Source organism: Pungitius pungitius, chromosome 5 (assembly GCF_949316345.1).
Source record: "Pungitius pungitius chromosome 5, fPunPun2.1, whole genome shotgun sequence".
In the NCBI taxonomy this organism is placed as follows: domain Eukaryota; kingdom Metazoa; phylum Chordata; class Actinopteri; order Perciformes; family Gasterosteidae; genus Pungitius; species Pungitius pungitius.
Genome location: NC_084904.1, coordinates 7,107,519 through 7,132,215, shown reverse-complemented (window position 1 = coordinate 7,132,215; position 24,697 = coordinate 7,107,519). Strand labels below are relative to the sequence as shown.

Below are 24,697 nucleotides of genomic sequence, written 5' to 3'. Positions count from 1 at the left end.
ATCATGCCATAAAGTTGTAGATTAGGATTGGTTTGAAGGTGTCTATTATTACTCACTACAGTAACACACATGGATAGAACATTTTTTCTCAGTAGTTCAAAATGTCTCTCTCTTGTTTTGTTTTGTCCTCGTGCCAATTATTATAATTATCAATTATATATTACTCACAAGGTCCAAATACTGTATCTCAAATGATTTGGTAACACCATTTTGTAAAACAAATCTTATTACTTTCTTTACCAGATCAAATCACTTACAAATCTATACAGATTGAGATTTCCAGATGTCTCAATAGGTCAAGATATTAAAACCAAGCGGTTGGTCTAAATTAAAAAAAAAAGATACCTTTAGTGCTGTTTCAAATGTCAAATATTAATTTCAGTAACATTCTTAATTCTTTCATTCCACAGTGTCATCATCCAACAGATGTTGTAGCTCAAGAGCGTGCACTTCCGACTTTCCGGAGTCCGGCAGTGATGTTTCTTTATTTTGTAAGCTGTTATTCTTGGATACATGCGTGAAAACCAATAGTTCACAACTGACTCAAACTCAACGTTTCATCTGTATGTATCTACGTGAGTGCCTCTGACGTTAGCTGTGGGTGGTTAAAACACACTTTATCAGATTGCAAATGTTTGTTAGAAAACAAACATGATGCTGCTTCCTGCTCTTTTCACAGTGAGGACAGTGGTGCACAACAGAGAATTCAAGAGAACCTTATAACGAAACACCTTGGTTTTTTTATTTAGCTTCTTTTAGTTATGTAAACATAGCCTGTGGAAAAGGTCCAAATGTTGTCCTCAATCATTTTCACAAGTGTTTATTTTCCATGAAATTCATGTTTTGATTTCGGCTAAACATTCTGCTGGTAGCAGCAACCATTCCTTGCACAACTCCTCCAACAGATAAGTAGTCCCATTGCCCAAATTCCTAATGTATACATACCAGTTTGTGGCTGTTGATTTGTGCAAACCATGAAACAAAGCTAGCTATTGTGCTAATGCATTAGCTAATACAACATTTAATGTGCTCTAGTTAGACATTTTGGCCAAAAATGATTGCTTGCCTTCCTGCTTAAGGCTCCAGTTTTACGAGAAAATCAATAACACTGCCATGTTTGTTTGCTAAAGCCAGCAGCTCGAGACCTTAGCTTAGCATTGAGCATACTAGGATATCACCGTGTGTACAGGAATATGTGCAAGTCATTTGTTAATTTTTACTTTTTTTAAAGTAAGCGACCAATACCTGACAAACTGAAGCAGGACAGACTGCATACTTTCATTATACTGTATGTTTGTGGTTATAGAGTGTCTCAAACTGAGGAATTGTTAAACCATTCCCCCGCACAATCAGACAACAAACAAAAGTGTTTAAAACAGCGGTTTGTTACGTGTTTGAAAAGCCTTAAACTACCAAGCATTGCATAAGTAGTGGGCAGTAGAAAAAGGGATAATTGAAGTAGTTTTAAAATTATGCAACACCAGAGAGGAGGCTTGCAGCACATGGTTGTTTGTGTTTAAATGCATTCAATAGAGAAAAAAGAGATAATAATGGTGCTGAAGGAACACAATCCAATGCAAAGTGTTGGGCCATCTATAATACATTTTTTTTATGTATTTCTGTGTATGTGTGAGGGATTTTCTTCATTAAAATGTGGGAGTATGCTTTAATCTGACACAGATGGAAACAAAGAGGAGAGGCGCCAAACCAACAACCTCCGCCCATCAAATCCTCAAGTATGTCCTCAGCTATTTAATACAGTGTTAACAGACAGTTTTGAGCGGGAATTATCCAATACGAAAAAAAATCCCTGTGGGTACTAAGAAAGGATGGCGATATTCTTAGAAGGCTAATTGTGACTTATTTCCTGAGGAAGGGGATGGGTTGGATGACAAGGTTTGTGGTTGGAACAAATGGCCCCTGGTGCCAGGGGGTTAACCTGCACAGATACAGTGTCCCCCCACACCCCACCACAGACTGCAGATCAGTATATATCAGATTCACTTCAAAGCTTGGGTCGAAATAGGCTGGATAATAGAAGCTATTCTGGTTCTATGAGTTTTTATCCCTTATCAACAATAATATGTTGATATTTGATTGTCCTAGCTTTTTGCTTGGGTACAAATCTTTACCTGTGTGGGATCAATGACATTTATCCTACCTATTTATCCTATATCATAACAATATCAACAAAGGCTTCTCATAAATGTTCCATAAAATAAACATAAAGAAAAACCTTCCCCTGATACCAAATGGACTAGATTGTTTTAATCAAACTCAGTTAATGTACGTACAGTATTTTTCACAGGTATTGATTGATTGGTAGTTCGTCCGTTTGTGGATTATTATAAATAATACAAAATAAACGATACAAATACTGTCCTTCTTTACACAATTTGGAATTCTTGCCCTTTTAAAGACTTCCTGATAAAATTCCAGAGAAGATCCTGTCCTGTGATTCCCACCGCTGTGCACCTCTTGAGAGGAGTGTTGGGACGGTCCGCCCAGCACTCTGCGCTGACGTCACCCGGACGGCCCTCCCCCTCCACGGCCGACTCGACCGGGCCGCTGCGATAAATACTGGCAGGAGAGGGGTCCATGAGCTCAGTACCAGCGACGAGTCCCGCTACGGAGGCACCGAGGACAAGTCAGCGGTCCGCGAGACTTCCAACTGGTGAGAGTTGTTCTAAATCTATTTAAATCGTTTTTCTTTGTGGCTCGTGCATTGGGCTGTTTTTCATCTGAGGTTTCTTATGTGTTTCATCCTGAATCTCGCAGCTTTATTGTTATGTGAGATTGTGGAGTTCATGGGATAGATTGAGATGATGTTATCTCACCGAGCTTGGATGCACTTTATTTGATAAGAGATGAAATTAGATTGAAGCCAATTAGGATATTACGACTAGTACTAATTATTATATCACTATTAAACAATAATCATAGCTGGAAACTATTGTATAATGCTGGATAATATTACATCATTATAGAATCGAATCCAGCTATAATTATTGTATATATATAAATATATTATTTCCCACATTTTTCCCACCTTACCAAATGTTAAATCGTGGAAATCAGATAATATGTCCTTTCACACTGTAACCTACCCATAATAATCAATTGAATTCTTATGACACACATGCTGTGATTATTGTAACATTCTCTGGGTCCTCAGCCTGTGTGGAGATGAAACTGTGACTTTAGATAATGTTTGCTCGCTCGCGTGGCAACGCTTTCCTCACTCTCCATCAGCATTTTTTTACCTCTCACTCTGCCTCCATCTGCATCCACCTGTTGCACCGTGGGAATATTCCCTCACCTACGTCACACAATCGCTCTTTGCTTCTCGGAAATGAAAAAACACAACATGTTACAAATGTTACAGGAACACAGAGATTTTGTACCTCGCTGCTGGACTCAGTGTGGGTGTGTGTGTATGTTTGTGTGTTATCGAGGAACATGCTGCGATACTGGAGTGTGTATCATTGCACAGGATCACTGACATGCAGCATTTCATCAGGTTAATGAGTAGGATCCCCCCCCCCTCAGCACTGATACGCTCCGTCGCATCACTATCTAGCTGGTAATTTCGTTGAGAGAAAGAGGAGTTTGTGTATCCATTATCTGCCTTTCCCCGCTGTATGCTTGGCTGTGTTTGAGCGCCGCGCTGATGTGACTCACAGGATCAGACGCTGTAACATTAAGCGCGGGTCAGAGGGAGTATAATACCAGGCTGTGAGAAGAGTCGGTCCAACACAGAGCTGCAAATAACCAAGTTTCTCTCAATCAAAAAAAGAAACGTCTCTATTATTCCTTCTGAACTTCATCTTTCACCCAATGGCCTCGATACCATTTCAAGATCCCATCAATGCCTCAGCTGTGCCTCTTCCGCCATGTGGCCCCGTGTAGTCCAGGAAGCTGGGATGACTCAAGAACTGTCTGTAGTCTTTCTTCTGCCCCTTTTGATTTCATCTCCCTGTCTCTCCCTTTTGTTGTGTCATTCCCTTTTTCCTCTCTCTTAATTAGTTTCATATCCTCCCTGTAAGGAGGTTTTCATACAGCTGCCACATACCGAATTGTGACGTCAACATCTGCTCTGCCTCCCTGCCTCTTTTTGGCTTTGTGAGAGGTTCTCTCTTCGATAAGGAGTTCAAGGCTCCGCGTTGTTGCACAGAGCGATGCTGTGCAGCGCAACAATGTGGCCCTTTGTTCGTGGGACCTTTTTTTTTCAGTCAACTCCCAGAGTAAAGAATGTATAATTCCTACTAAGCAGCTTACGGACAAGACATCGCATGTCACAATGCATCATTAACAAACCCGCAAACCTCTTAAATGAAGGCGCAATACCGACGTCGATCTTAGTGTGTTCGTTTGAATAAAAGTTTGGGGATCCCAACATTACATCACATGTCATTTAGCTGACGCTTTCATCCAAAGCGACTTACATTGCATTTACACCCATGCGTTCAATTTTAGCCTGGGGAGCAATTAGGGGTTGGGTGTCTTGCTCAGTCCCAGTGCACCACACTACTCCATGCGCCACCATCGGCAACAGGTCGAGTTCTTGGACCCTCGAGTTTTGAGGCGTGCTGTGAGGACAGATTTGCAGCCGCTGCCAACTTTCTTTTTGATTTTCACAATCCAAGCCCACGACTGTGGAGCTCTCAGGGAAGTATTGTGAGAAAACTCACTTTGGTGGCACAGGAAATAAGACGGCAAAGGAGCTATAACAGTCCCTGTGAAGGTTTTTCCTCCACCAGTCAGTCCCACCAGGTTCCTGGCGTGGCACTTTTTCATTTGCATTGAATTGAGTCAGGAAAAGAAAAACCTCGTAGATGCTTACAAACCATAACTCGAAATTCAGAGGCAGATGGAAACTATGTATGCCAGAGCACCTCCGACCTTCACGGCCTCAGGGCACCGTTGTCGCTACGCATCCTCGCTAAGATCAGTGCTTGAGACGCATAAGGTGCTTAAGAGTGTCTTTGACTTTGCTAATAAGAAATGGATTGACATTGACGTGGCACATTCAGTGTTTTGGACATAAAAACCGGGTAAGCGTGCATGTGTGTGTCTTTCTTATCGTCTGCTGCACGCGTTTGCCCTGTCCACGTGGTGCGTCTAACAAGCTGCTGGCGTGAAGCTGCTGCTGACTCACTGTCTGCTGCTGCTTACTCGAAACAGGTTTTCATTTCAGTTTACCACCAGGATAGACTCTCCTCGTGCTGCATACATGTCTCAACTATTACTGACAAATGTTTTAACACAGCTTTGACTCGAGTAAAACCTGCGTTAAAGCATTTGTGGTTAAAGAGCTGTTGCTGCACTTGTAGAACTGTTGGCCTATTTATCTACTGGTTGTTCCCGAGCCCTTAGTAGGAAATATGACACCCACAGATCAACACTGTAGTCATATTTGACGCCTGGTAAACTTCGATCCACATTATTTATTTTCCTAATTTCAAAAAGCTCCACTTTCTTTAAAAAGATTACGTGCAGTACATCAAATGGTGAAGCTCACATACCACAGTAAGTCAAAACTAACACACATTGAAAATGCGTTTTGGCCACCGATTTCAAAAGCTGATCACCTCTAGTTCTGCTAGTTCTGCTTTATTTAATTAGACGTTGTCATGTTTTTTGAGTTGTCATGCCTTTATTCATGCATTAAACGTTGTAGGTTTGGCACGTTTTTTTTAAAAGTTGTGTGGTTGTAGCAGAGTAACGTCGATGGCGCCCAAACAGGGCCTCTGCTCTTAAGATAAAAATGGTACATCTCCATATCTCCATGGTGTGTTCGTGTGTGTTTTTTGTGTGTGCATGTGTTGATGTGTTTGCACGTCTCTGACTACCCGGGGCCCCAAGCACACAGGGTTTCAGCAGGAAACATGTGTTTTCAGCTGACAGGCTGGGAGGGGGGGGGGGGGGGGGGGGTGAACAGAGCTTAGCCCCTGCACAAAGGAAACAAAATGCTGGTGTTGTCACACTGCCAGTGAGGCTCGCTTTGGGGAGGAGGGGAGGTTTAAAAGCGTTTTTATTTGAGTGAGGCAAGTTCTGCTTTCAAGGGACCCGTCCTCTTAATGGTGAGTGTGCGAACGTATGTGTGTGTTTTTGTGTGTGCGTGTGTTTTAAGTCAAATCCTGAGAGGGACCTTTTTGGTGCTTGAACAATGAGAAGTAAATCTTTGCGTGGATGAGGTTGTAAAGATTAGCTCCATGTGCTGAACACTTGGGATGTGGATGTGTGTTTTTATATTGATGACATCTGCTTTTCAGCCCCTATTGTGTGCAACTATATTTTTTCTTCACTGTCCCATTTCCCTCTTTACTTCCTGCCCCGCCCTCACATCTCCTTTGGTGACTCACGTTTACTCACACTTGACTTTGGGAGTGATGTCACTTGTTTTACAAACCTCTAAAAACAAAGAAGAGGAACAGCTTTGTTATCAGACTGCCCTATCCAGGTGTTGAGCTTTCTTACTTCTGAAGTCCTGAGTCACTTCTGCAGTCCCGAAGCTGCTGCTCTGCACTGTTGGAGAAGGAATGTGGTCACTAGGCTGCAGAAACTCTCTGGTGTGTTTCAAGTCTCCCTTCCAGCGTAAAGTGAAGACAACCTGCTTTCTGGGACGTTATTGATTAATTAATTAATTAATATTGTTGAACTATTCGACTGGACAGGTTGTTAGAACTTGCTGCCTTGTTCAAAAAGTTAACACAACTTCAAGAACCCACTTTTCCCATCCTTCACTCTCCAGTGGTCTCCTCAGGCACGAGGGAGGATGGGAGGGGGTTGGGGTGGGGGGTAAGATTGTCCTGTGATTGTTGGCTCAGCATTTAAACAAAGAACAAATGCATATATACAATAAAATGTAGAGCCACACAGTCTTGGTATCAGTGCTTACATATCGGCCACCTTAACTTGCATTAGCTTGTCAAATTGTCTTTACTCCTCTCTAATATGTGCTTATTACTCATATTCTGCCTCCAGCTAATTGAAGACCACCCGAGAAGCCATGAACAGAACACTGATATTGCTCCTGTCTGCTCTTTGCTGCTGCCTAGCGGACAATGTAAGTTCTACCTCTTTGACCATTCACTACGAAGCCTTCACACTGGACAAGGCTTTGTCTTCATACATTTCAATGTGTGTGGTCTGTCTTGATTTAAAGATGCACAGTTGGACAGCATTTTAAATGCAACAAGTTACTACTACTAAGAAATATTCAACCAAGTATATGTATGTAGTACATATATGTATAGGGCTCTCAATTTAGAATATGATGAAACAGTACAGCTCATAAACTCTCAGTTCTTTTGTTTGGAAAAAGAGTTAAAAGCAGTTGGGGACCAATTAGCTGCGTGGGTTGGAAACCATGGCCATGCAACCGCTTCCCATTTCCCCGCTGCTCCTACAGAAACTCTTCTCCGTTGCAGGTGGAGCTGCTCCGCTCTAAGAGAGGCACTCGTTTCTACAGAGGTGAGCCCGACAGGCGGCCAGCCAGACGGACGCTTTTCATTATTCATGTCCAGAAGTCTTCACCCTCCTTTGAAAACTCCTGTGAGCCCCATTACATTTCTGTTTGTCTTTTCCATTAACACCACCACCATTATCCTCAGATTCATTAACTCGTTTACATGTTTGTGCGCCTCACAGTTATTGCACACAATTTGTGTTTGTAACCTTTTTGCGTCAGCTGTGTACTCACTGTTTGTGTCTTCTCAGTACATTGTGTGGATGCTGAGACCTCAGCAGTCCATAGTTTTGGGGACACTTGGCTGCGATGGAGGGGACAGCGCGTGGAGTATTGCCGTTGTGCGTTAAAAGGACGAGAGCGTTGTCATGTTGTGCCCGTCATCAGTGAGTCTGAAATGTCTCCCTCTGATCCAACCTGTTTTTTGTGAGCGATGTAATCTCCTGTTTGTTCATTTGTCCCTCAGTCTGCTTGCCCCCGGCCTCACTGACCTCTCTGGGTGTTTCATTGTAACGTCACGTTACCTCTAATTGGCTGTTATGACCTCAGATGATTATTTTTTTTCTGTACACATCCTGGCCTGGTGTGTCACAAGTCCTGAGTTTTTCCAGTGCCTCCAAATGGAGAGCCATTGGGTTTCCTGTGTTTCCAGTGGGTCTAGTTTAGTCTGACATTGTTTGAAGTACTCTTGCCAGGCGAGCCGTGGTGCGCACCGTCCCCCCCATTGACGAATTCTGTGAAGCTAGATCGCCCCACCTTCAGACAAATTAAGCCGGCCAAGCTGCACCGCCTGTGAGCTCATATTCTGAACACCAGACTTTAGGAAATGTTAAAATAACCACTCCAGAAAGAAACTCGTTGGTGTGACAGAGTGTTTTTAAAAGCAAAGCATTGGAGAGTGTTCAAAGTCTGGATGAGCCACTCGCACAAACCTTTTTGAATAAATGTGAGACCCAAGGCCGAACCCACAAATCGAAACCTCTCTAAAGATCATATCTGTGATTATAGAATTAGTTTTGAACTGGATGACGTGTGCCTGACTGACCCTCTATCTGCCCCTCCCAGACTGCTACGTGTCTCAGTGCTACAACGGAGGAACGTGTAAGGAGGCCGTGTACACGTCGGACTACATTTGCCAGTGTCCCCCAGGCTACAGTGGGACTCAGTGTGAGATCAGTGAGTGCTCAACCAACTCCCTGATCTACGCCACAGTTAACCTGCCAAATCATCAAACACGTCTTGTTTAATGTCAGAGGTTGTGTCCAATGTGTCATCTTATTTTGTCCAGTCTAAATCCCCAAATATTTCAATTTTCACATTTCTGTTTGGGGTTTGAAATGTACACCCAATCAATCAATCAATTACCTCGAAGCCCCTGTACCCAGTCATGTCCGTGACCAGCAGGCTGGTGTACACACTGATCAACACGTTCTACATGCTGGTCAGTGACTGTAGATAAAGTCAGAGTCGGACCGGATGACTCACACAGTAGGTGTCATGGACCTGTGGTTTGGAGCAAAGTATCCAAAGCCATGGAAAGACTTTCTGGGATATGAATGTTTTTGTTTCTGTGGGTGACTGTTTGAGGCTTCGGGGCCGCCCCAAAACTTCCAATGGTCACAGCCAAGTGACTTCAGCCAAAAAGTAATAAGTTATGATTGGTCAGACTCAATAACTTTGACGGCATTTACAGTCATTGTTTCAAACCTGCTCTAATTGGGACGGAATTACAATTGTCATTAGGACAAAAATTGAGTTTAATGTCCTATATAACAATGTTATTAGTCAATATTTTTCCAAATCCAATAAACATGTTTTATTGCAACTGGTGGTCGGAAAATTTGGGTCGCGGCTTCTCATTAAGTTGTAATGGTGGATATCGCAGCCAGACCAGTTGAGAACCATTGCTTTATTGGGTCAGAATTAATTCATTATTCTTAGCCTCATGTATAAATAAGGGATATTATATCCAGTTTAGCTCTGTCCCTTTCCCCAACAGACTCCAATGAGAAATGCATTGTGGGGCCGGGTGAAGGGTACCGCGGCACATGGAGCATCAGCCATTCGGGAGCGGAGTGCATTAACTGGAACGCCACGTCTCTGAGGGGAAGGAGGTTCACCGCTAGGAAAGTCGATGCCAGCGGTCTTGGACTGGGCAATCACAACTTCTGCAGGTACGTTGTGACCTCATGAGCGCCGGAGTAAACTGCAAGGATTTAATGGTGACCATGTGATTAAATCAACACACTGGTCTAATTTCATTTTCACCCTGAAAGAATGATGCGTTTTCCAATGTCAGCCATTCAGTTAAAGTGATGCATTGATCAGGGTGTCCTCAAAATGGCACAGACTAATTACATTACATGTCATTTAGCTGACGCTTTTATCCAAAGCCACTTACATTGCATGTTAAACCTGTTTTTTACATGTTTAACCCTAACCCACACAGTGGGAGTAGTGTGCAGCCGTAAGGGCGGGGGAGCAGGTAGGGGTTAGGTGTCTCGCTCAGGTCCACTTCCCGGCGCACCCTCTCTACTCCAGGCGCCACCGTCGCCCTAATATACGATACTTGTCATTTATAACGTAATCAGTTACTAAAAGCACAACTCACATAGGAGGTAGATTTCACTGGGCCAAAGAAGCGGAGGACGGGCCCTCTGGTTTAGGAAAAGCTGTTTCACTTCATTTCATTGAGGGGAACTATGTGCTTCTCATTGACCATGTCTTTCTTCCTCGTCTTCCTTCCAGGAACCCTGACCACGACAGCACTCCTTGGTGTTATATCTATAAAGGCACTCAGATTGCTTGGGAGTTCTGTTCCATGTCCAAATGTCCAGAAGGTACATCTTAACTGAAAAGCTGGGATAAAATCGAACTAACGAAAGAACTGAATTGTTTAAAAACCTGGTCTCTGTGCATGTTTTGCGGGGTAGATGACCACACAGAATGTGTACGGGGCTCAGGTCGGTCATACCGAGGCACGGCATCCGTCGCGAAGAGCGGCTCCCGCTGCCTCCCCTGGGACTCGCCAGCTGTCAAGCACAAGCTGAATAACGCGTGGAGGTCCGACGCATTGGATCAGGGACTGGGCAGCCACAGCTTCTGCAGGTAAACCCGCCAGCCCCATTCTTCATCGGCATATGTTCCCCTAACAGAAGGAGGGATCCGGAGTAACTCAGGTTTCCGATGGTGTTCTTCTTCCACTATGGGATAGGAATCCAGACGGAGATGCAGGTCCGTGGTGTCACACATACAAGAGCATGCAGCTGACCTGGGAGCTGTGTAACATTCCGAAATGCGGTGAGTTCTTTTTTTTCACATCGCAGCATGTAAAAACGTGAGGTTATCAAGACTGACGCGGAACGTTGATTTGTATTGTTTTAGCGAGACGTCCATTGGTCAGCAGCACTCTGGGCCCACGCGCCCCCACCACCAACAACAATAATGGAGGTAAGAAATGTTCGCATCCAAGGAAAACCCTTCCCTTTGGATGTGTTGGGTGTGCGGAAGTGTAACCTCTCTGGCCATTGTGCTGCAAACATTCCCGGTCCGTAGCAACATGCGGGCAGCGCTTGGACAACACGCTGAATCGCCCGTCGTTTCGCATGTTCGGGGGGAGAGAGAGCGACATCACGGAGCAGCCATGGCAGGCGGCCATCAACGTTTACCAGGCCCGTCACAGAAAGCACTTTCACCGCTGTGGAGGGGTCCTCATTGACTCCTGCTGGGTCCTGTCTGCTGCACACTGCTTCGAGGACAAGTAAGAATAACGCGCACAAACACACAAATATACACGATTGAAAATGTTTGCCATGGAATCAGAATGTTGGACACACTTTCTCATTGAATTGAATAAGAAAATGTGTCGAGACCTTTAACTGGTACTGAAAAAAAACAAACATAGTCATTGTCTTTTTATCTTTTCAGCGTCAAAGCAGAAAAATTGGAAGTGATTTTAGGAAGAACATTTCGGGAGCAGAATTCCAGCAGCGAGCAGATTTTCAAGGTGGAGAAGTACTGGAATCACGAGGAATTCCACAACTTAACATTTGACAACGACATCAGTGAGTAAACATTTCAACAGGCATAACTTCAGTTTGTTTTTTTGCATTTTATTATCACCGTTGATACTGAAAGCAGCTTTTTGTCACGCTATGATGATGATTGACAGAGATTTGTTCATCACCATGTCCTCCCCCAGCAGTGATGATATGGAACCTTTAGTAGGCTGCAAATGCTTGTTAAAACACTAAAATCCTCCCTTAGTTTCCCAATACATTACCCTGACTTCTCCTCTGGTCACGTTCCACTTGCAGCCCTTTTGAAGCTGAAGACGGAAATTGGCATCTGTGCTGTAAACTCTCCAGAGGTTCTTCCGGCGTGTCTGCCTGACCGTGGGCTGGTGCTGCCCGACTGGACCGAGTGTGAGATTTCAGGCTACGGAAAAGACTCTGAATGTAGGCAAACATTTCTGCTGGAGTACTATTGTTGCACACGCATTGCCCTCTGGACTGACCAGCGGAGGGCGGTGTGAGCATTTGCACCAAACCAAAGGTGAAGTATTTAAGGGGATAGGATACGCTAATTCTAGAACTCTCTCCACAGTTGCTGCAGAGTACTCTGAGCGAGTTAAGAGGGGTTTTGTCCGCTTGTGGCCCAAAGAGCGCTGCGTCCCAGACGTGCTGTCCCAACGCCCCATCACATCCAACATGCTGTGTGCGGGGGACACCCGAGGCCTGGACGACGCCTGCAAGGTGAGGACGACTCGCCTTTCTCCACCTCCTCATTAAATCAACGCTGATTAAAAAAAAAAAAATCCTTTTTCTCTCTCTCGCTTCATTTTGCACCTTGCCGTGGACCCGCAGGGAGACTCTGGAGGCCCGCTGGTCTGTCGGAACAACGACAAGATGACTCTCATGGGTGTGATCAGCTGGGGCGACGGCTGCGGGCAGAAGGACAAGCCTGGGGTCTACACCCGCGTCACCCATTACATCAACTGGATCAAGAGCAAAATCAAGGCAAACCCCGTCTAAAGGAAGAGAGACTGCAAAGACGACGTGGATGGACGAGCGTACCCATGAAACGCTTGGACGGCTCACCAGAGAGAACGACCGGAGAGGGCAGCAGGACTCTTGGTTCTGAAGTTCATCTGTTCATCTGAATCCAAACTGGTGGAGCGTTTTAACCAGGATCTCGTGTTCTGGTTCTGACCGTGTTCAGTGTGACAGCAGCAAGTGGGAGAGAACAGAGGACAGACTCTTAATGACGCTAACATACATATTTTTCTCTTCATTCAAGCAAGCTACTCTTGCGTTTCATGAATACTTTGTCCAACAAAACTTGAGGTTCAGGAAAATTAGTGGATATCTGGCTATTCCTTTGCTCATTTGGGCCGGCTTTGTGCTCGTTTATACAAATAAGTCTCAATTGGTGCACTTTTAGTCCAAAAGCACACTCTACTCCACACTGCACAGGATTTTGTTTTTACACATTGCAGTAAATCACATTTTTTGTTAAGGTTTCGTGCAAAGATTGTGTCGTCCAGATGTCAGGTTAGGTTGCCTCAATTACAGATGTTACACATCAGCTCTTTACAAGTTCCAGACCAAAACAAAACAGATCTGCTGGCTCAGATTGAACTTCTTTTTTTTTTGCTGCCTTGTAGATTTGGACAGGTGGAAGTTACGAAACACTGACTCAATTCAAGAAATTGTTCTTTTTCTTATGATTTGGTTTTAAATGAGATTTCCAAAACACTCCTTGCCAGACACATGGGTTGATCCCAGCATGTATATAACAGGTATATTGTCTGAGTATTACTTTTTATATTGAAAAAGACTCGGGTCCGTTCTTTTCGGTTCTACATTAAAATTGCTTGTGGCTCCATAAACACCCTAATTTTGTTCTGTGACTAGATTTAGTTCTTTTTTTTTTACTAAGTTAATATTTATGTGTATTTTATTTTATATTGGATAAACTACTTTGTAGTGTGTAGTTTGATAATGTATTGTCTCTGTTATTATAATCACATGTGGCAACATACACCTTTGTCAATAAATAATATTTGGAATAAATATTCTTTTGCTCCTTTTATCATCTTTGATAGATTATTGACAAGTTAGTCACATCACGACAGCTGAATAAAATACATTCATGATCATTCCTGGATCATGACTGCAACATGTACAAGATGAAATTATACTATAAGCCTTATGCTAATATTTTATCTTGTAAGGTGTACATTGTGTCATTGTCATTATTAATCTCACATTGCAGCATCCATAAATCAAAGATTGCACAGACGAAGCATGGATCCAGCTAGGTTTCAGCTAGCTCTCCTTTCATCCCATGATCAGCCAAGGACCTGTGTGTCTGAGGTCTGTTTACTTTGTAAACTGTGCCTGTACCCTTTACTCTTACAGAAAATGTTATCTTTTCTTACTTATTTAACTAGAACAATGTTCAAGGTTAAAGGTCAAGACTAGGTGTATTCATCCATAAAATACGGACGTACCACATGAATACAACAACGTAGTAAATAAATTAGTTAAAATAAAACATAGATAGAACTAACAGAAAATTACATTCCATAAAACAAAAGCACAACTCGCAAATAAAATGACACTTTATGGCCTCAAATCTTTCTGGTTCTTCACACTTCACACAAAAATGCTTCTTTAAAGCTGATCCTAATAAGGTTACATTCTAAATGCACTTGTTTGTTGTTCATAAAAATAAGATATGATATTCATTTAGGACGACTCAGCTCACTTACCTTCATTGATAGCATGTGGGTACAAGTGTATATTCCCTTTGGGAACAACATCTACAATGACATGTTGCTTATCCAGCGGTTATTTGGCCATGACCAGTGATCGCTAGGAGAACCTGGAGCCATGTTGGAGCTGTGCAGGGCCGGTAGCTCATTTAGAGGCCGTCCACCATCTGTCTGATACAGGTAGGAAATGCAAATGAGGACAGCTCTCCACTTTCCATCCCCTCCCTATCGCTCACTCTCATTTTTCCACCAACTGTCTCCAGCTGAAGCAAAGACACGTCCCTTCTGGCTTGAGCGGAGTGACTGCACCCCAAATCATGGCAAAGGTAAAGTACTGTTACATCTTTGTGACAATATGTTCTGAAAACTTGGTTGGTTGGGTGAAAAGGAAGTGAACAGGTGAGTTTTAGTGTAAAAACGTCCCCGGTGACACAGGCTTTTGACTTCTGTGATGTTGCTTCTGCACCCTCGGATTTGAACTATACTCATGTTGGAAATGTATGTACTTTGGATACAAAGAAAATGTATCTGATTTCATTTGTTTATTTCAACTTTTATTGTTGGTGGTGATCTTGTTTTAAAAGCTGGTATCCTTGGGTCTTTTGCAAATGTTCACACATTTCCCAATAGGTCTTGGAAGAGATTTTAGTGAGGCACAGAAACATTTTGGGTTGGGCAAAATATATAATATAACTATATGTTGACATGAGGCAGAACATGTTGGATTTTGTATATCTTAATATTACATAAGGGTAGAACTTTTGACTGTTGCAGCTTTTCTATTATTTGCCTTTGCCCATTTCTTTGTGAGAACACCCGGTGTTAACTCCTCTTGTAATGTCAACAATGAATGCAGCTAAAATGTTTTGTGTTTGGAGGAGTACCCTATATGTTCCGATCAAATAGAACAACACCACAGATACAATGCTTACTGAATAGTGATACATTGCGGTCGGGTGCGTCCTTCATCAGACCAGAGCATTACTTTTCCCTTTGTTCTCCAGCCGGGCCTCGGGCGACACCGATATGTCTCGTGACTTCTTCACACCACAGATATTCCAGAGATAAGCTGCGGCAGTCTGACACGGGGCAGAATATTCGTCGCTGTCTCTGGCTTTAAAATGCACCTATTTTGGGGACTCCTGTCTGTGAGACAAAAGGTTGTAAATATCAGAACAGCAGGAAATGTCTCTTCGGACCGTTTTACCACCTGCTCCTCGTTTTTCAGTCCAGCAACTGTGACCCATGGCCTGTGTCACATAAACTGTGCAGTCGCTCTGCCCCTCTCTGTGCACCTGTAATAATTTGCCTTACATCAACACTTCCTCTACGTCTGCCTGGCACTCAAACAGAGATACTGCATCTGCACTTCCTGATTTTGTTAAACATGCTTGTTTATCTGCACCACCTCTGGCCAACTGCAACCACTCCCCTGCAGGTAAACTTTCCTATTACCGATAGTGATCTCGATCTTTTCTTAAAGCAAAGCTGATTGCCAGGTAACGGTAGCGGCAACCGGAAGTTGCTGAAACTCAATCGAATAGAACATTTGCAAGAAGTGTATAAATAAGCAGCTTTAGCCTGGAATAATGGCATCCTTGACTGTTGAAATAAAACAGAAACACAAATCAGACAAAATTACTCTTTTAAAATAAATAACAAATATTAGCCTTTAAAATCTGGTGTTACAGTTAGCAAAATCAATTCATTGCAGGAAAACTGAAATGCTAAATGAATTGGCTTTTACAAAAATGTAACCACAAACAATGTACCACTTTAAAATCAAGTCACCTAAAAAAAAGCTCATCAATGAAATAATACATTTATATCTGTTTCAGTTTTGGCTATTGTTAGATCATTTGCCCGCTCTACTTGCTTATTTCTGATAGGAAAGCAGACAAACTTGTATTATTCCTTTAAAGCTAGTGGGCTTTATAATCAAAAACATCATATCTCATTTTAACTTTCAGTTCACTTCCGAATCAGCACATATATAAAATATAATGTTGACTTAAACCTAGACTGACTTTTTTCTTTGAGGTGGCCAAAAATACCTTTTGCTGCTGCACCTGTCCACAGCCGTAGGATTACGTCCTCTTGGATTGGAGGTGTGTCATCGCCTTTCCAGCGTCTCTGAATAAACTGTCCCGGGGAGGCTGAAGATTGGGATACCTAAATAATTGGAGCGAACTGGGAAACTTCCAATCCGGATTGCCCTTTCTCAGGCCCGACCTCGACTTCCAAGCCATACTTAGCGTGTCAGTCAAGGCAGCCCACTACGCTCCAGAGCTTTCAGGATCTCAGGGCTGATGTCATGTACCCCTGGCGCCTTGCCGCCAAGGAACATTTTGACTTGGTTCTTGGGGAACTAAGACTTTAAACTCTGCCTCCTAAACACTGGTGTTGATCAGGAGTTCAGTGCTTTTTCCACTGCTTGATAGTAGAGCCTAGTTTGTGCTTCTGCGTTTTCAGAGAAAGAGCCCCTTGCGTACTTTTTCACCCCATCTTGCGTACTAATGTTTGTTATCCAATTTTTCTAGACTAGCCTCAAAAGTTACGCAAACCTCACGCAGTCCGCAAGGTTTTGCTAACTACACACTTTCCGGTTTCATAGCATAATACCGCCATTATTAAAACGAAGAAAATGAATGAGATTCAAGAGCTTTTGTCAGAAGTAATCCGTAAATATGGCCACTTATACAACTCGCCATTGGCGGGGGGGTAAGGACGCGCAGGTGGCCGAGGGGTGAACAAAGTTGTGGAGGAAAATAAGTGACAAATATGTCCGCGAAAAAGGCGATGAAAAACAGCAGTGGGGATGCACGGGGTAAAAAAGTCTCTGATACATACAGCAGGTGAAATAAATATTGAACACGTCACCATTTCTCTCAGTAAATATATTTCCAAAGGAGCTATTGACATTGACATTGTAATACATACAAAGAAACAAAAAATGACTTACGCACCTCCCTTTCTTCGTGTGTTTTTTCCCTGTGTGATTTCACATTATTACACATAACTTTATTTCTGAAGTTCTTTCTTTTGGTTTCTTATGTATGTATGTATGTATTACTTGGGTTGTTACTAACATCTGGTGAAAATTTCATGTCAATAGCTCCTTGGGAAATATATTTTCTGAGAAAAATGGTGACATGTTCAATACTTATTTCACTTTCTGTATATAAACAAACCAACAACTTCCACACAGACGTCATTTTCCAGGTCGTCTTCGACAAAGATCGTTACTCCACCTAAACTTTGGTTTCTGGTCTTTCCATAAATCTTCTGGACTGTCCTTTCCTCGGACATGGGGTTGGTATGGCCAGTCCAACAACAAATCCTCACTTGATTTCAGATTAGGTAGGTAATTCCCCCCCAATCAGCCCCACTCCATTATTGATAACTGCCAAGCCATCAGTAGGCACCCTTTCCGGGACACCAAACCGAAAAAGGCCTAGCCTCTTTACAGGAGTGTGGAATGTTGATTTCCTCTGACATTTGGTTGATAAATGTCCTATTTGCCAGCTGACATGAACCCGATGATTGAAGCCAGGCTCTCTTGGTTTCTCAAAGATTGAGCTGCGCTCAAACTACTCGTTGCGTGACCTACTTCAAAAGTGGGAAGCGTCGATCACGGAAACCAGACATTTTCTAACAGTGCAGTGGTAGGTAACCTGAAAGCCTCTTTGTTCTCCGCTGACGGGCAGGAGATGATCGCGTGTGAGCATTTCAAGACCATAATCAAAAATAATAATCTAACACTGTCACCGCTGCGAGGGCTAGACAACAACCATGGCCAAATCAGCAAGTCAAATGAGTACGTGTTGGGAAATGTGTATGATAATGTTAAGCACCTCATTCCCTCAATTAATCACATTATAGGTCTTTAAATGTGTCAGCTGGCAGGAGGTTTAATGGGATGTTCAATGAGATCTTGCTAGCAAAAATAATGATCTCAACTCTTGTATCTAATTGATACAAATTAATACAAATGAAGTAGGCTATAACAACAATTCCAAAAGTGTTTTGCTCATCCACCCTTGAATTATAAGCACACTTATATCCAACCAACAGAAACATTTCAGACCTGAATATGTTACCTAGTAGGTGTTTTCACCTGCCGCACAAAATAAAGAGTCTGTTGTCCATCCCCAAAAAGCAGACAGTCACTGATTGATGGCCGAAGATGAAGCCGATAGATGAGCAACGTAAATGATTAGCAGCCTGGAATTCAGGTATTTTTGTTTTAAACCCTTAGGCCCTTAGAGTGTGAGAATATGTGAGGGCTTGAAATTGGAACAGCACTTTGCTGCTACATGTCACCTCACCATGACAACGTCACAAAATATGATTTACAAATGAGGGTATTAATTTTATAAATTTCAACTCCCAGGCTTTTCTCTCATAAGCTTGAATGAAAAAAATAAATATTGGGGAGTTTGGGTTCGGGCATGTCTGTGGTAAATCTCTGCCTATACTTACCTTTCTGTTAATTAATTTCTCAGAGCTTCTTCGGAAAACGTAAAAACCTGTGAGTATTAAAGTCAATAAGCAAAACTGTTACTGTTATCATCTCTCTGCATGAAAGAAGCGTCTCACAGCTCCCCTTTCTGTTAGTCACAGTGGACCTACAGCTCCACCCAGGAGGACAGGTGAGATTTAACCTCAACTACAAATGAAGGGTCCACTTATCTATTTCCCTAGTCTCTGTTTGCTTTCTGAGTTCTATTCATCATTATCTATTATTGCTGTATTCTTTGCCCCAGATGACGAGTTCGAGTGGCAACAAGAAGAGTTTGTAAGTTCTTGAATTAATAAAAGGTGCTAACTGAAAGATTTTTAAAATGTCTTTATTTTCCTTTTATGCCATCGTTATTGCTTGTTGATGTTTGTCTTTTATGGGGGCGGGGGTAAATTCCCAATACTATTTTTTAAATGGTAGGATGATGACGATGGTGACATGTATGAGGTGCCTCCCTGTGAGCGCCAAACAGTGAAAGTGCCACAGAGAGAGGAAGAGGATGTCTATCTGGGTAAGAGACCCGCACTGAGTCGTTCTGCTGATGAAATGTTGACAGTTCCTGTTCACCATGGACAACTTTTCTCGCCTCCATCCTGCTTTATTTGCAGAGAGGCCGCCTGATATCTCGCCTCCTCAGAGGCGGGCAGCTCTCCCACCCAGACCAGCCAAACCCTCAGTAAGAACAGCTCAGTGCCTCGTCTGTTTGTCTTTGTTCATGACCATTGAAATGTTTTTGAAGACAATGCATTTGATTACACAGAAACCTCAACAACATGCAGCAGATTTCATCTCAGGTCCCCAAGCCAATAAAGGTGTGTAATCTTACTCATTTGCAGCCGAACAAACTGAGCATTCTGCTTTTTTTGTTGGTTAATTTGCTGTAGAACCCGTCGGTACACCTTCTCTACCCTTTTCTTCTCAGCACCTGTGATAGACAGAACTGAGAAACCTGGGAGAAAGAAGATGATGCCTCCCCCCCCAGTCCGCTCCACTCCTGTTCAAAACCCCGCGTCTAACACTGAGGAAGGTGCAGCAACATCTCTACCACACACAAATAGTCCTTTGCAGTGTTGTGCCTGAACGCGTTCATTGAACGATCGTTCAATGGAGGCGACAGCTGCGTGTAACAAAGAGGCGGCGTATAATAATTTAAATGAGTTTTATGAAGTTACTGACAAGGTTGGTGAGGATGGGAGGAATCTGACCTTTCTTTGCAAACATTTGCACCTTAATGATAACTGTCGTGTTTTTATTCCTTATTTAAAAAAGACCATTCAAGCAGCATGTGTTTGAGGATGTACTGTAGGGGTGAACGCTGCAGCTGCTGCTAGTGTGGAGTGAATGGACAGCAACATTAAAGCAACAATCCCCTTAATGCTAATGTAAACCCTGGTTGGATAAGGATTCAAAATTGAATATGAAGATGAAATCTGATGCATAGCTTCAGTGTTAAAACTGATAAAATAATTGCTGTCTGTGGTTGTATATGGGCTGTGGCAATAATTTAGAAAAATAATAGCTTGCAGCAACATATGGAAAAAAAGATCTGAACTAGTTGAAACTGTGAACTTAGTTAAAATCTTTAAGTTTGAACTATGAACTGAACTAGTTCATTTTAAAATTTGTGAACTGAACTTTGAACTAGTTCATGTAGAAAGTGAACATTCCCAACACTGGTCCTTTGATACCGTAGGAGTACTTGATTGTGAATGATGATTGTGTACTGAGAGGAATGTGAACGCATTAATGACATGGAATAGCAACCACATATTTGTTTTAATTTGCCAAATGCTATTTGCAGAATTACACTGGTTCCACAATTTTTTTTGCATTTCCTGTTACTGCACACATGCAGGAAGAACAAACAAAATAATGTGTTGAATGTTTTGGGTAGCGTTAGCTGGTGTGGAATGAATGGAATTAAACCAAGATTGAAGCAGTGACTGGGACCAAGAAGCGAGTGCCCCCTGCCGTTAGGTTGTAGTCTACTGAGCCAATCAGTCGGTAGAATCAGCGACCCCTAGGGGAGAGCAGCATGGCCTGGTTGTGAGCTGGAGAAGAGAAGAGAGAGTGAGGCAGCCTCCACAGGCTCCTCATTAACTAAGAGCCCCGTTCCTTTTTTTCTCCCCATTGAAGCGTCTTTCATTTTGTGCAGGGTTTTTCCTGTGTTGATGTGAGCGTTTCGCGACAGAGGATGCCACATGTGTACTGTAACGCCCTCTCAGGCAAATTTGCGATTTCAGGGTAGAGAAAATAAAATCAATTGAATTGAAAAATCATGGCCAATCTGACACTGCTCCCACTGCAAGGGCTACAAGCCCGACAAAGTATCGCAGACAAGTTAAATGTGTAAGTGTTGAGAAAACGCATAGGCTCATTTTAAGTGCCTAAGTAAAATATATATTTTTAAATGTGCTTGCTGGCAGTAGGCTTCATGATCACCCAATGAGATCTTGCTGGCGAAAATAATGATCTCAACTCTTACAGAATAAGTGAGCTTTCCAGATGTTCTCTGCATCAAGACTGTACAAACAGTATCACACAGCAAAATCCTTACAGTTCATTTTCTGGTGTTGGGCAAAAGTGTTGAAATGCAGAGTTAAAATCACACTGCAAAAAGTTGATTCAACTCTTACAGAGTCAAATGTACGAAAGAGCTGGAGTCATTATCCAGTGTCAAGATCAGATTCATTTGCAACACTTAGTAACACTTAACTAAATCTTTGATAGGATTGAAATGTAACTGTATACCAGTGTCACACTTCTTGTGTTGGGTTTAACTATACGTACAGTGTATTTAACCCCGAGCGGATTTATTTTTGACACTTAAATTGTGTTGACATGTTGAGTGTTGATTTAACACTGACAAGATTGGGACAATATAAACACCAGCTTAGAGTTGAAATTGAATCTCACAGAGTGAATTTAACTCTGTGAAATTAGCTGTGTACAATACCACAACAACACCAATCACTGCCAGTCTGTTTTCTTTCTCCATTTCAGATGTGTATCTGGATCCAAATGAAGAACAGGTGAAAAAACGAGACACCAGCGATACCAAAAGCTTAACACACGTGGGAGAAGCCAGCATTGTGTCTCGGTGTGATGGTGTAATGGAGCACACTGGCTTGTAATGGCCATTCACACTTGAATATGATTGGATAGTTTACCACCTGCAGCTGTGAACCATCCCATCGTTATGGAGCATGAATGAAAACTAATGCGTTCCTTCCTCGTTTTAGGAAGATACCGATGACGTGTATGTGGAACCTACAGCTGGTATGTTGACATCTCACATCACAGGAAGTAGTTCTGTGCTGTCAGTTTGCACAGATTGGAAAGTGAGTTTTAAGTAGCCCTTCTTCCTGCTCCCCAGCTTGCCCTCCCCCCTCCCGTTCGCTGATGAGGATGCATCCGTCTCCCATCACGGGGCTCGTACCTTGTCCCACAACCATGTGAGTGTATGTCTCAACCTGGGTCCAAACCAGCAGGCAAACCATAGCTGCACTAATCACTGATTTCATCTAGTCTGCTAAGTATGCTCCATGACACATCAGCCAAAAAGCAAATGTGGAAGAGTTATAAATGGTACTGCAATTAACTCCTGGCATTAAACATGTGATGAACATGAACACTCTCTGCAGGATGAAGCCTCCGGTTCCCAGAGCTCAGTCTGTGAGTGTGTTTATACATTTCAGTGGGACTATGTTAAGGTCTGAATGAGAAATGTAAGGTTTGGTTCTACGTAGGATTGTGTTTCCTCCATTTCAGAATTCCCCCTTGTCTTCGTTGAATGAGTTAAAAACAGGTAAAGACAGGTCAAATATCAGTACACACACACAGTAGTAAAAAATGATTTGGCGCATGACGGTGCTCATCTCATCTGTAGCTTCTTCAGTTGAAGTGAGACGCGCTACGTTTCCCTCCAAACCCCCCCCACCGACCCCCAGTGTTAAGCCCCCTCTCCCAGTCAAACTGAAGGAAGCAAAACACAGGTTTGTTCAGCGGATGAAATGTTACACATATGTTTTTTTGTGATGATCCATAGTAATTACATTTATTACATAACACAGAGAGTAACATTAGCTTTTTTTTGGTCTTCATGTCAGCCTTCCCAGTCCTCCTGTGACGAAAGCTAAGACAGCTGGTAAGCTCAGATTTTTCATATTGTGAGGGACAACTGTGCAAATTTGGTCTCTGCTCAAATTCTTCACCTGAAGTCATTCAAAACATTGCACGGTTGATATTATTGAAAAAATCTGGCTGTTGCCAACATTTCCCCAAAGAACTCTGAGCTTTCTTTTTCAAAGCTTCCTCTGGTGGAATGAAGGCGACCAAACAATGGGTGAACGAGGTATGGTATCAATCTGCACAAAATGAAAACTAGTTCGAGAGGGCTGTTTGTTGATGTATTTGTTTCACATTCCAGGACAAAGAGTGGTTTGCTGGGACTTCCAACAGGAAGACCGCCGAGGATCTTTTACTGAGGGTCAACAAGGTGAGCCACTCAACAGTTCTATATCTCATTTCAAGTTATTATTGCAATCTGCTCATCGGGTACATTTTTATTTTTTTTATTTAACCAAGCAACAGAAAAAGAGGACATTTGCTGAGTTTTCATGTGAATTTTGTTAGCTGGCCCTCGGGGTCATCCCCCGATGGAGACACTTTGTATTCTTTGGTTTTACTTTCCTCTAACTTCATAATCCATCGCGCATGTTCCAATAACTTACTGTTTTTTCCCTCCTTCGCAGGACGGCGCATTTCTGATACGACATAGCTCAGCTCAGGGCAGTCGCCAGCCATACACCCTCGCTGTGCTCTACCAGCACAAGGTGTACAACATTCCCATCCGCTTCCTCGGGGAGACGCGAGGTTTCGCCCTCGGAAAAGAGGGCAAGAAGAACGAAGAGGTGGGATGGGGCCGGGGGTGCAAAAGAATGAGACAGGAAGAGAGCGAGATTCTACGACTGTTTCCGTCTTTTTATTTGACTACTTCACTCCATCTTTTGTTCTGTCTTGCAGATTTTTGGCACCCTCGACGAGATGATTTGTCACCACAAAGATAACCAGCTGCTTCTGATAGACAGCAAGAGCCAGGCCAAGCACACAACGTATTTAACGTACCCTGCACGCCCTTCCTTCTAAGATGTTTTTAAATGAGAATAAGGTCAAAAGCATAGTTTAAAAATGTTCTGCAGGTCTACTAATGTGTCACAAAACTGTAAATACAACTAACTGTTTTAATATCATCTAAAGACTTTCTTTATCATCTTTATAAAGTAAAATAGCTAATCCAAACTTCTAATGCACCTAGAACAGAGACTCTATGTTACAAACTCCAGCTGCCACATGATGTGACATCACCTTAAGGTTAAAGCTCAGAGATATTCCTGTTTTCTTATCAATTCATAGCAATGACTACAAAAGGAAAAAGGAAAACGTGTATATGTGTTGCTGTGAGATCAACAAAATCTAACTTTGATTAAATGTTCCCCCGTCCCTTGGTTCCTCCTGTTCCTTTCCATTTGGTAATAAATGTATGAAGCGCTAAAATAAATGTTTCCATCATTTCGATTTTTGTTATGAGTACAGATGTGTTGAGGTTTGCACAGGATCAGCTTGGATTCATCAGGCTTTTTTTGGGGTGTGTGTTCGATGAAGTGCTTTTTAAAACTCTGACCTTCTACTTGGGATGAAGCTGCGCCAATGAGGTTTAGCATGGAGAGTACACGATTTGTGGGTTCTTCTGAGACACCATGAGCTGTGTGTGTGGTTCTAGTAACACCTGCTTCCTGTCAGGGTTAAACCACCTGCTCTGTGACTGAAACCATAAAACCTTTCAAAGCATACAACATAGAAGACATATGTGAATAATTCTTACACCAAAGGTGTAAAAAAAAGAAGACGCATCTCCCATTACTGT

The 24,697-nt window shown here is 42.6% G+C and overlaps 2 protein-coding genes across 6 annotated transcripts; both read left to right on the top strand.

The window, feature by feature from the left end:
- The first annotated feature begins 2,560 nt into the window (after positions 1–2,560).
- On the top strand, positions 2,561–13,537 carry plat (plasminogen activator, tissue). 4 transcript variants are annotated; one of them, XM_037483517.2, is made up of 15 exons: positions 2,561–2,674; positions 6,988–7,069; positions 7,434–7,476; positions 7,723–7,857; positions 8,537–8,647; positions 9,471–9,645; positions 10,220–10,311; positions 10,405–10,579; positions 10,686–10,771; positions 10,856–10,921; positions 11,027–11,231; positions 11,399–11,535; positions 11,788–11,928; positions 12,077–12,225; positions 12,337–13,537. In XM_037483517.2, exons 2-15 carry the CDS (start codon positions 7,013–7,015, stop codon positions 12,502–12,504), a joined length of 1,740 nt encoding a protein of 579 aa, XP_037339414.2. In that variant the 5' UTR covers positions 2,561–2,674; positions 6,988–7,012; the 3' UTR covers positions 12,505–13,537. The 4 variants fall into 4 exon arrangements, with proteins under 4 accessions (XP_037339414.2, XP_037339411.2, XP_037339415.2 ...); XM_037483514.2 differs by having other exon boundaries at positions 7,434–7,557; XM_037483516.2 differs by lacking the exon at positions 2,561–2,674 and adding an exon at positions 5,989–6,083 and having other exon boundaries at positions 7,434–7,557.
- A 970-nt stretch (positions 13,538–14,507) lies between these two features.
- si:dkeyp-117b11.1 (B-cell linker protein) lies at positions 14,508–24,319 on the top strand. 2 transcript variants are annotated; one of them, XM_037483657.2, is made up of 19 exons: positions 14,508–14,575; positions 18,755–18,780; positions 18,867–18,901; positions 19,016–19,047; positions 19,192–19,282; positions 19,380–19,447; positions 19,532–19,583; positions 19,694–19,798; positions 21,775–21,803; positions 22,014–22,050; positions 22,148–22,226; positions 22,416–22,446; positions 22,543–22,579; positions 22,661–22,766; positions 22,881–22,918; positions 23,082–23,125; positions 23,201–23,269; positions 23,526–23,684; positions 23,797–24,319. In XM_037483657.2, exons 1-19 carry the CDS (start codon positions 14,567–14,569, stop codon positions 23,917–23,919), a joined length of 1,170 nt encoding a protein of 389 aa, XP_037339554.2. In that variant the 5' UTR covers positions 14,508–14,566; the 3' UTR covers positions 23,920–24,319. The 2 variants fall into 2 exon arrangements, with proteins under 2 accessions (XP_037339554.2, XP_062418426.1); XM_062562442.1 differs by lacking the exon at positions 18,755–18,780 and having other exon boundaries at positions 14,517–14,575; positions 18,838–18,901.
- Positions 24,320–24,697: the final 378 nt, after the last annotated feature.